This window comes from Cupressus sempervirens, chromosome 4 (assembly GCF_028749045.1).
Source record: "Cupressus sempervirens isolate cs-2001-9-10 chromosome 4, ASM2874904v1, whole genome shotgun sequence".
Taxonomy (NCBI): Eukaryota; Viridiplantae; Streptophyta; class Pinopsida; order Cupressales; family Cupressaceae; genus Cupressus; species Cupressus sempervirens.
The window spans coordinates 339,019,958-339,032,751 of NC_143121.1; the positions used below are offsets into that span (position 1 = coordinate 339,019,958).

Genomic DNA, 12,794 nt, shown 5'->3' on the forward strand with positions numbered 1-12,794 from the left:
TACATAATATCAAGGAGCTAACACTCCATTACATATCATCCCAACATACCAAACCTGTCGAATTAATGAACTAGGTATCCAATCCCATTGCCGACTGAAATCAACCTGGCAAAGACTTCAGCAAGGAAAAAATCATCATTTTCTTGGCAAAACGTTTTAAACTTACTCAAATCATTATTTTTTGCATATCCCAGATTTGAAAAGTGACCAAGCATTCTTCATCTTTTTCTTCTTTCCTTCAACTTCAAGGAAGAAAACACTCAGAAGATCCCCTCTAGCCAAGTTTGTATCTATCAGATCCAAAGCATTCATCACCTCCAAATAGAGATTTTCAGCAATTATCCTCCTAGCCACACCATATGCAGAAATAAGATGGCCCAAAATTTGTATTATAAGCTGGAATAAGTCAAAGATCACCCTGACATCGTGAACGTGACCATCAAACCAATAATCTACTCCTAGCAACATAATTATTGTATCCTTCTCCTGCTCTTTGGCCTGCTTGAAGATCCTAGCCACTTGAGCTTCTGGCACCTCCTCCACCATTGCAACTTGCATGCACCTACACTAAATTCCCAAGAACGCCATTTGATTTGAGATTAAAAAACAGAGGCCCAAATAAATAGAAAAAAAACCGTGACAATCTTTTGTCAGTCCAAGCAATACTGACAGAATACTGCAAAAGATCTGAGAGAAAGATTATTCAAAATCTAAGGACAGCAGCAACAACACCAAAAATTCAAGAGAAAACCATTGACCATATACAAGGGGATTCTTTCGGATTTTGACTAATGCCTTTACTGACAAATGCCTGCATATCTTCTGATATAATATCTAGCAAACTCTGTGGAATGCGATCTCCACTCATCAAATCCATCTCATCATTTCAATCAATCCCCACATTTGCCAAGAAGTCAATAGACTTGTTACCCTCTCGAAAATTATGTTGGAGCTGAAAATTGTCAAAAGACCGAAAGTGATTCGAGATAAAGTCTCTACCAATACTTATGAGGATTACTAATCAAGACTTGTCATGGGTCAAAGAAAGGAAAAGGAAGGATCGGAAAGCATATCAAGATAAGTTCCTCTTGTAAAATTTATCTTAGTAATTCAAAATCTAATCTTGTGATATGTAAATTTATATTTTTCAACTATCTAATCCCAAACTAAAATTGTTGTTGCAGGATTGTCGACCAATTCATAAGGAGATAGTATTGAATTGCTTGAGGACAAGCAATTTTGGGAAGGGCAGACTACTATAATGTCCCCATTTCCAAGATCAATTTTAATAATAGAGTTACTATAAAGAATAAATAAATATAATTTGATTTAATTCTAATTGCATTTGATAAAGGTAAATAAATAATATTTATTTCTAAGATTGAATTTAATAAATAACAATAATAAAAAATAAGTATTATAATCAAACTCAAATATTAAATTAAAGACATTCAATTCCAACTCATTGCACACAAAGTCTCCAGTCAAAGAGTTTGTAAGAATCAAGTGAATGTTAAATCTCAACTCAAATGAGACATCTGTAGGGAAGATATTAGGAGAGTTGAAAACAATAAAAAGAAGAGCATAGAGTATTGAAGACATATCAGAATTTATTTGTAAGAGAAAATAGGGAAAAGACTCTCAGGGATTGTGACGCACGACCATTGGAATTTTATATATAGTGACCATGATTTTTAAAGCCAATCTAATACAAAGAGAATGTAGTCACCAAATAATGAATTCCTGTCAATAAAACTATATATACTCAGCCAATGAGTGAGGATATACAAACATCAATGAACAAAAGGAATGAAAATAGTATTGAATAAAAATAGAGATTATTAATTACAACAAATTATAATGAAAATCACACATGATTCATGAATAATCATATATGTATAATAACGAAATAAAAAATAATCCCCTCAAACATCAAAGAATATCCAATTAATCGCTTTCATATATATCATTTTCAAAGCGGTCAATCTAAGAATTTGGTATATTATCAAGATTAGTGACATGTCGAATGAAGTATTGCAGAAGGTGCAAGCTCAACTACCTAACTATGTCCAAGGCGTCTGCACACTAGAGGCATACTCTGCCTACCAAGCTGTCTACATACTCGTAGCCATAGGATCAAGACCCTTTAACTACTCACTCTTACAAATATGTAGTTCTTGTTTCTAATTGTTTTGATGCAGTTGTATTCCTATAACCACTGGTGAACTTTACTCACCTAATACAGCTCTATGCGATCATACACCCACTCGGTCGAATCAGATGGTTTTCTATAATTGCAATACTGTAATACCTTGGTGCAACCTTTGTGTTGTAGTTTACAGTTAATGTAAGGTTAACCTATATACATTCTAACTCACTCCTTATATAGTCATGTTTAAAAGCTTGCGACAATAATCGATGGGTCTAAAAATTAAATAGACTATTCAAGTTAATGCTGAAATGTAGAGTTTAGCCTTCTATTTTCAATAGCCAGATACACTAGGTAATGTCATGTTTAGAGGTAATTTACATGGTTTAGAGCGTAATGTCCTTGTGGTAATGGCAATAACTTCAGTGAAGAGTTGAGTGTAAGGAGTTACTACCCTGAACCTATGCTACAAATTCCTAGGAGCCAAGGGACTTTACTCAAACCACTGGTGACAATACCCATGGCCATGCTACATGTTGAGTGAGTTTTATTGTTTTTCTATTGTGCTAAGATCTCTCTGTTTATATACATATATATATATACATATACATATGTATATATATGTATATACATACATACATACATAGATCACAAGGGCACTGTAATGAAATGGAGCAATCACAAGGGCACATCAACGAAATCCTAGATCTCCATTAATCTCCACAATCCCCAAGATCTCTCTATACATATACATACATACATATATACACACACACACATATATACATACATCTGCATATGCAATTTTATCACCTTGGAAAATTGTATTTGATCCTACTAGCTAGGAATAGTTGATTGTTCATTTTATTGTACCTAATCTGATGACAGTTGTATAGGAATTTGTAATCAACCCAGCTAATCAGCAACTAGACCAATTTAACTAGGTTATGGCTTGTCTCTTTTTAAAAATATCTACTATGATATGCTTTTCTAAAATTTCTTGCGAACTCTGCCCATTTTTCCTGGTTTGCATTATTCTTGTGTAGAATCTTGAGCTAAGTCACTTAGCACAGGTTGAGTGAGTTTTATTGTTTTATTATTTGGATTTTGGAGTATGGGCTTTGTTTTATCATTGGCTTTGTTCAAGTCCTGATTTTAATGAAGTAAAGAAGTGGTTTTTAGGGTGGAAAGGATTATATAATGAAGAGGAAACTTGAATGTTGAAATGCTGAAATGAAAGCTATTGAGGATCAAACACCTATGGTACAGTTACAATAACAATGTAAAGTTGATTTTAAATATAAACCAAAATAAAAAATAAAAAGACATAAATCATTCCCCATTTGTTTTGATTGTAGAGAGCTACGTGCGAAAGAGGGTAGAGAGCTCTAAATGTTGGTGGATATTTCGTTGCCGTGCCCTTATGATCGCTGCATTTGGTTGTCGTGCCCTTATTATCTTTGCATTTCGTTGCCGTGCACTTGGTGGAGATCTAGGATTTCATTGTCATGCCCTTGGGATCTCCTTGCCCTTGCTCTGCGATTTTGTTGATGTGTCATGCCCTTGTGATCTTTGTGCCCTTTGCATATCAATTCAACATTTGGGGTCAAATTGTGACGGCAATTTGTAATGGCGGTGTAATTTGTGGTGTTTGGGCCCAAATGTGGTAGTGCTTGCTCTGTGATTTTCTTCAAGGGGAGAAGGGGTGCCTATGTAAATGTTCTTTTCTTTTCCTTCTAAACATGTATCTCTTTATATTTCCCCAGCAGTTGATCACAAGGGCACGGTAACGAGATGCAAAGATACATACATACATACATACATCCGCATATGCAATTTTATCACCTTGGAAAACTATATTTGATCTTTATTCAATCACCAAGAGATGATATAATTTGTATGTACAGATTTTTGCATACTTAGTTTGGTATGAATAGTTTCGATTGAATTCATCTAAGGAGAGTGAGTCTACTCGTGATGATAATGGCTCCATTTATTGGGTATTTAGAGGAGAGAGACTTACAGAAGATTAGATGGTGGAGTAGGAGGAAGATGGTTGTGTGAATGGCTGATTGGGCAAGTTGCAAAATATCAGGGTGTCAGTTGCAAGTAGTTTCATTAATTTGATAAGGGAATCAACTTTGAAAGTGGGATGATCAAAATTGACATGACCATCCATATGATAGATGTCTCTATCTCATATTTAGAAAACTACCTCAAATGACAAGTGACAAATTATTAAATATATGGAAAATCAAAAAACAGTCACCTATAATATTTTTGAAGGACAAAAACAGAATAAAAATATAATTTGGTGGAAAATGCCATGAGCTATGTGGCTTCTCATTGTGGTTATTGTATTGTCCAATAGTGGAAACTCTTCACGTTAAATATGAAGATCTTGAAATTTAAAAAGATAACTATCAGAAATCTATATTTGTGTTTTATTGATAAAAAATATACAGTCTAATTTTAAGAAAAATAATAGTCTTAGTATATGATTAAATAAAATAAACAAGAGTACTAGTTGTAGCTGTATTATTCTAGTCATAGATGTGAGTATCGCCGATTAATCGGCGATACAAGATAAAATCGCGATTTTTTGGGGCCGGCGATTTAGTCGCCCCAAAAATCGCGATTTTTTTTTGTAGATTTTTTCCAAAAAATCGCAGATTAATCGCCTAAAAAATCGCCTAAAAATCGCGATTTTTTGCAAAAAAATCGCCCACGCCCGGCAGTCACATAAAGTGACGAAAAAACACGTTTTTTTTATTATGTTTTTACATTGCTTAGGGTGTTTTGGAGAGGAGAGGATAGAGAAGGAGTTCTTGGCAAGAAATAGGCAGAATCAAGTGCATTTGGAGGCCTTTTGATTCGATTTCTTCGTTACTAGGTAAGTGATTTGAATCTTTGTTTTTTGTTTTTGGAAGAGATTGTATTTTCTTTTCTTGCATGTAAATGGATAAAAATACATTCCTAATTAGTTAGGAATGCATTTGATGAATGTAAGCAAGATTAAATGCATTCATTTGCATTTTTTTCCATTCTAGATCGAATTTATGCTAAAAATTTGCCCTTTTAAAAAAAATTTGAAACCCTAGCAGCTAGTTTGTTTGAATGTTATTTGGATTTCAATTTATTGGTGCTGTTATTGGAATGTTGCTTGAATTCTTTGTTTAACTATTAACTTTGATCTTGTTATAATTTATTTATAGTTTTTTTTTAAAAATTTGTATGTGTAGGCAGCCCGCAGCAGTTTTAAATGGCAGACAAATGGCCATTGACTCCATGCCCCTCAGGCTACATTGGCACCAGGCCAAAGAATGCAAGAGATCAAGCATGGAAATATGCCTATGAAGCACCCGATGAACCAACCAAAGTGATTTGCATTCGATGTGAAAAAGTAATATTCGGGGGCATTTACCGGTTCAAATATCACATCGCAGGGATCTCAAAACATGATACGAATCCTTGTGAGAATACAACAGAAGAAATAAAAAGGTTTGCAAATGCCTTGCTCGTAGCTGGAGAGCAAAAAAAATTGCAAAGAGAGCGGAATAAATTGCATGTCAGGGCAGCCATAGCAGAGACCCAGGGCAGTTTCGTTGATGTTCAGGAGGAGGAGGCAGCCATTGAGAGCATGGCTGGCTCTTATCGTGGGCCACGTGTCCGCAAACAGGGTGGTTTTTCTTTCACGAGTTCCACTCCTACACCTCCTAGCACTTCCGCACCATCAGGATCAGCAGGTGCTTCTGGGATAGGGAGCTATTTTGTGCCGAGGCACACACTGGGTGCACAACCTTCATTAGAGGCCACTAGATGGAATAAGGAGGTCCATGACCAGTTGGACAATGCACTAGCAGATTTTTGGGTTTTCAACAACCTTCCTATTAGTGTTGTTGACAGTCCCTATTGGGAGGCTTTGGCCACAGGGTTGACAGCTGCAGGAAAGGGGTACAAGTCCCCTTCTCGTTTTGTGTTGGGTGGCAGATAAGCGAATAATTTTATTACACTCGATTTCCTTTTAATTTTTAACTTTTTACTTAGTTCTAAATTTTAATTAATTTATCTAGAAATTAGAATGTTGATTACTAAAGTCTAAATCAATTTTAAATTACTAAGAATCTAAGACATAACTAAATTTTGTTTTTGTAGGCTTATTGGAAATGCTGTTGAGAGGGCCAAAGCATTTGTTGAGGAACAGAAACAAGAATGGACAAAATTTGGTTGCACCATTCTTTCTGACGGGTGGACGGATGGGAAGAGCAGGACCATAATTAATTTTTTGGCCTGCTGTAATGATAATGTGGTGTTCCTGAAATCAATCGATGCCTCCAACAAGGTAAAAAATGCTCAGACATTAGCATTGATGTTGGAGAACATGGTCTTAGAGATTGGCATTGAAAATGTGGTGCAAATCATCACAGACAATGTTGCTGCATATGTATCAACAGGTAAACCGTAATTTTATGTTGCATGTGCATTGTGAATTTCACAACAAGAATTTTTAATAGTTTGATATATTTGAAAAGTTGGAAACTAATTAGTATTTGCTTTTACAATTGGTAGGAAAACTCCTACAGCAGAGGCACCCCACTCTCTCTTGGACCCCGTGTGCAGCACATGTCCTTGACCCTCTTTTGGAGGACATGGGCAAACTTGAGTGGGTCACTCCAATTGTGGAGGATGCAAGGCGGGTGACAAAATACATATACAATCACCCATGGGTCCTTAGCCTGATGAGAGAGCACACTGATGGCAAAGAAATTGTCAGGCCTGCCGTCACAAGGTTTGCAACGATTTTTTTGACATTGCAAAGCATTCTCGATAATTTGGCTTCTTTGAAGCAAATGTTTGTTTCCAAAAAATGGCTTGCTTCCACATTTTCAAAGAAGAGTGAAGGAGAGAATGTTGTTTGGATTGTGTTTGATAAATATTTTGAAGATAAGGCTGATGAAATAGTAAAGGTAACTACAAAACTTTAAGTTTTAGTTTACACTTTACAACTTTATAACATACTAAGTTTGTAACTCAAGTAAATAATAATTTTGTAACTTGTCAACTAATTTCAAATTTATATTGCAGGTGTCTGAGCCTTTAGTCAGAGTTTTGCGTTTGGTTGATGGAGACCAAACGCCAATGGGTGAACTATATGAGGCGATGGACAAGGCCAAAGAATCTGTCAAAAATTACTACAAGGGGGAAAGCATCAAATATGAACCCATTTGGCAGATCATTGATAGAAGGTGGAATAATCAGCTTCACCAACCCATTCATGCAGCAGGATATTTCCTCAACCCACGTTTTAGGTATACTGTAAGCTCATTCTTACTCAAATTTAAGTTAACGAAGACTTGAGTTCATTTTGCTTTCGTATGGTGTTGGGTGTGTACTAAAATTGGAAGACTTATTTGTTTTTGGTTTTTGGTTTTAGGGCTGATGGTACATATGCAGATCCTGATGGAGAGGTCATCAGAGGCCTAAGTGAGTGCGTCGAAAAGATGGTAACCAGCGAGGAAACAAGAGATAAAATCATCGTTGAGCAGGAGATCTTCACTTCAGCAGGAGGCAAGGTGTTCTCCACTTCTCTCTGCAAGAGAGCAAGGCTTACACAAACCCCAGGTAATACATTTGCAAACTTCTGAATCTCAAATGCTAAATTAATATTTATGTTTCATTTTTTGTTGTCTATTAGTATTTTCTAACTTGTACAATTTTTGTGATGCAGTGGCTTGGTGGACCACTTGGGGTGCAAGCACTCCAAATCTTGCAAAATTTGCTCTCAAAATCCTATCACAGCCTTGTAGCGCATCACATTGTGAGCGCAACTGGAGTTTGTTTGAGGCCATCCACACAAAAAAGAGAAACAGGTTGTCCCAAAAGAGGATGAATGACATGGTCTATGTGTAATATAATCTTAAATTGCGCATGAAAAAGGTGCAACAAGATCCTCCTGGGCCAATCGATTTGGATGAGATAGATCCTTATTATGATTGGACGGCACAGGAACAGGCTCCCTTATTTACACAGGAGGACATCTCCAATTTGGAGAGGGAGGCCGCGGAGGAGGCTGCGGAGGAGGAAGGGGGTGGAACTAGATATGACATCGAGGAGGGCAATGATGAGGATGATGACATTGAGCTTACTACAAAGGACCTTGACATCTTGCGCGCAGCGAATGTGGAGATACCGACATCTAGTTCTATAGCGACACCATCTCCTGCATTGGCACATACACAGACACGGGCACAAACCCTGCGGGGTTCTAGTTCTAGAGCTTTACGCTCTCCCGCACTCGCTAGTAAAGTGACTGGGAAGAGGAAGATGTAGTCCTGTATTTGACATTTGTACTTATTTGTAGTCATGTTGATGTGCTTATTTGAACTCTTTACATTTGACACTTTATTTATGAGAATACTTCTCATGTGTTGTGAACTTGTTAGTTGTTAGTAATTTACAACTTGTCACTACTTACTTGTTAGTAATTTACCGATTAATAACTCCTTTTGCATTGATATATATCTAAACATGATTGTTTCTTATGTATTGTTAGTAATTAAGTCATTAGATGCAAAAAAACATTGAATTCTGTAAAAAAATCGCATTTTTTTATTAAAATTTAGTGGTTTTTTAGTTCCCGATTTTTTCCCCGATTTTTTCCCGATTTTTCCCGATTAAACTTTTTCAGGCTTAGGCGATTAATCTCCTCAGGCGATTTTTACATCAATGATTCTAGTATTATTGAGTATGTTAAACAAAATGTTCAATAAAACAAGTAAGAAGTAACATAAATAGATCATTTGCTTGATCCTATTATGACTTAATGTGAATGCATCCGATCATTACCTGGGTGATATTATGCACGAGATCTTTACTCAATCACCAAGAGATAATATAATTTGTAAGTATAGATTTCGACATACTTAATTTGGTATGAATAAATTCAACTAAATGCAAGGATAATTGCTTGTGTGAATTGAAGACATGAATGATTATTTATTTAGCACAAGTACTATGCAAGTGTGTGTGTATGTGTGTGTGCATGTAAAGAAATTTACATAGTGAACTAATTTACATATTTACATGCACATATGCATACAATCATCATAATCAGTTATCCTTGAATCTGACCAAAGCTATTATATATGAACAAGAGATACATGTTTAGAAGGAAAAGAAAAGAACATTTACATAGGCACCTCTTCTCCCCTTGAAGAAAATCGCAAAGCAAGGGCAGAGAGATCACAAGGGAACTACAACAAAATCTTAGATCTCCACTGATCTCCACCAACGTTCAGAGCTCTCCACCTTTGTTTGGAGCTTTCCACCCTCTTTCACGCACAACTCTCCACAATCAATCAAAACAAATGGGGAATGATGAATGTCGTGTTTTCTTTTCTTTTTTGTTTATAATCCATAATCCACAATCCACAAGATCTCTCTGTATACATTATTATATACATACATACATGAAAACAACAATGCACTTTCTAAGAGTTTTCAATTATTCAACAAAATTAATGTTCTACAAGAAAATGCATCTGAAGGTACTATGACTTTGGAAACAACAGTTAAATTGGTGTATTTGCTGATTAACTGGGTTGATTACTTCATTATTATATAATCCAATGGTAATTCTAGTTATTATTTTGACATACATGAAAACAACAATGCACTTTCTAAGAGTTTACAATTGTTCAACAAAATTATTGTTTTACAAGAAAATGCATGTGAAGAACCATTAGCTCTGAAGCAAGAACATGGTGTTGAAATAGTATAGAAAGTGCTTGACATGAGAGGTTTGCAAGTGAGGGTGTTGACCAATCTTGAAAACTTGAATGCTGAAATGAAAGCTATCAATGATCAAACACCTATGCTAGAGTTACAACACAATGTGAAGTTGATTTTAGATAAGGTAGAGGCAGATGTTCAGAAGTTTGATAATCAAAATTTAAGGCATGGGAGCAAAGGAGGAGGAGTGGCTTTAGAAAGAGAAGGAGAAGGAGTGGCTTTAGAAAGAGACTGCATGGCAGAAACAACAGGTAGACAAAATAGAAGATATTATGGAAGCCACTAGATAGAATCCAAGAAAGTGTTGCGGTAGGTACTATGACATTGGAATCACTTGCAAGTGTCTTTGAGAATTTATAGTCCAAGTATCAAATGCTTATAAGAGTGTTTCAAGGTTGGGAACCACTTCAACATCCTTTGCATGGTTTAGAGGTAATGTCATTGTACCAGAGGCTTCTACAAGGGAATGAACCTTGTGATTATGGCATTTATGCAAAAGCAGAACTTGCTTCTTCAACTCCTTACACTCAACTCTTCACTGAAGTTATTCTTCAATTCCTTGCATATGCAATTTTATCGCCTTGGAAAACTGTATTTGATCCTACTAGCTGGGAACAGCTGATTGTTCCTTTTATTGTACCTAATCTAATGACAGCACTATATCAATTCAACAAATCAGCAACTAGATCCATTTAACTGGTTATGGCTAGTTTCTTTCTAAAAATATCTGCTATGATATGTTTTTTGTAAAATTTCATGCGAAATCTGCCCATTTTTCTTGGTCAGCATTATTTTTGTGGAGGATCTTGAGGTAAGTCACTTAGCACGGGTTAAGTGAGGTTTATTATTTGGATTTTGGAATAGTAGTTGGATCAATTTTTTTGTTGTGTAGCTAATATGTAATAAGCACCTTAAAAAAGATCTCTCGATCTACATGTTCAAAAGGAGATATAAAGATATACATGTTTAGAAGGAAAAAAAACTAACATTTACATACCTTTGATGAAAATCCCAAAGCTAGGGCATGACAACAAAATCATAGAGCAAGGGCGCAACATGACAACAAAATCGCAAAGCAAGGGCATAGCATGGCAACAAAATCACAGAGCAAGCACACGGCACCGAAATCGCAAAGCTCACAAGGGCATGGCAACCAAATCGCCAAGGGCACAACAACGAAATGCAAAGATATATATCACAGGAAAGAAATGCACCAAACACATGCATAATCACGAGGCTCATTCCCTTGTAGATGCCATAACCTAGTTAAATATATGTATATATCAACCAAGCTAATCAACAATTAGACCCATTTAACTGGTTATGGCTTGCTATGATAACATTTTGTAAAATTTCTTGCGAACTTGACCCATTTTTCATGGTTTGCATTATTTTTTTAAGATCTTGAGGTAAGTCACTTAGCATGGATTGAGTGACTTATATTGTTTTATTATTTGGATTTTGGAATATGTATGTAGCTGGATCATATATGTAATAAGCACCTTGAAAAAGATCTCTCTGAATATATAAAGAGATACATGTTTAGAAGGAAATATGAAGGCATACATGTTTACAAGGAAAAGGAATTTTTTTTACATACGTACCCTTTCTCGCCCTTGAAGAAAATCGTAGAGCTAGGGCATGTAGATAACAAGGGCATGGCATGACAATGAAATTGTAGAGCAAGGGCACGGCAACGAAATGAAGAGATCACAAGGGCACAGCAACCAAATGCACCGATTACAAGGGCGCTATGACAACGTTCATACCTCTCCACCTCTTTCATGCGCAACTCTCTCCAAAATTAAAACAAATAGAAAATGATTGTCGTATTTCTTTTTTTTTATGTTTTATCCTTGTGAGGGCATCACAACTACGATGCCAATGTTGATATTGTGATGTCATCAAGGACAATTGTAAAAAAAAACTTGAAAATTATCACAAATTACACTGTCATTGCAATTTGACCCCAAATGTTGTAGTGGGTGGTGCTTAAGATAGTAGCGGCTATTGAATTTCAAAGGTCTATTGGGTGTGTTAAAGTATTTTTGTCATGTCCCCTCTTTTAGCTCAGTCTAGCAAAGACATGTGAGTCAGCTTATTATGGGGTCTTGTAGGCTGACAGGGTTGGATAGAGACCCAGTATGGTTATTCAATGTTGGGGACTTGATTTTCTGGCAGTTATTAATCAATTGGGAGATGTTCCTTGTTTTTAGGAGGCAGTTCCTACTTTTTAGGAGGTATGATCTTGCCCAATGTTGGGTCTTCATGAGATTACTCTTTGGGTTCAGTTTCAAAGGGATAGGGCTTGTTTCCTAAATTTTAGGAGCATCCCTAGATTTTAGGGATGAGACTGCCAGTGGATCCTTGATTTCCAACTTCAGTCACACACAGGTGACAAGATGATTTTATGGTTTGTGATGTCAGTTGAGCATTTTGTGGCTATTTGGGTTATATTTTTAATATTTCCTAAGTTAGTTTTGGAGTAATAAGGTGTTTTTGGCCTCATCTCGATGCACATCCTATGGTGTGATAGCTCGTTGGAAAGGTCTCGAAATTTTCTAAATCTTTCTCTTTGGTCCCAGGGCAATTCAATGAACAGATTTCTGTCTATGAGGAAAAAGGTCATTTTCTAGTGACATGACCACTTTAAAATAAGAAATTATAACACTTTCACTACCCAATGCCACTTGGAGACACTTAGGGTTTTGATTTGCAATTGAGAGGGGTTATAAGGAGATAGAAGCTTCATTCAAAGATCATCTTTTGCATATTTGACAACTTCTTTATGAATTTGCTCTAAATGGGCAATTTCTAGTCTGGGACGCAAACCCCAGGTTAGTGATTGGCTGGG

The 12,794-nt window shown here is 36.1% G+C and overlaps 2 protein-coding genes across 3 annotated transcripts in view; both read left to right on the forward strand.

Annotated features, from left to right (window-relative positions):
* LOC149561410 (uncharacterized) overlaps positions 1-12,794 on the forward strand; it is a 295,535-nt gene that overhangs the window by 255,043 nt on the left and 27,698 nt on the right. The gene's annotated exons all lie outside the window — the stretch shown is intronic.
* LOC149561412 (uncharacterized) lies at positions 6,719-8,254 on the forward strand. The gene is made up of 3 exons (XM_089823784.1): positions 6,719-7,458; positions 7,584-7,771; positions 7,878-8,254. Exons 1-3 carry the CDS (start codon positions 7,289-7,291, stop codon positions 8,057-8,059), a joined length of 540 nt encoding a protein of 179 aa, XP_089679910.1. The 5' UTR covers positions 6,719-7,288; the 3' UTR covers positions 8,060-8,254.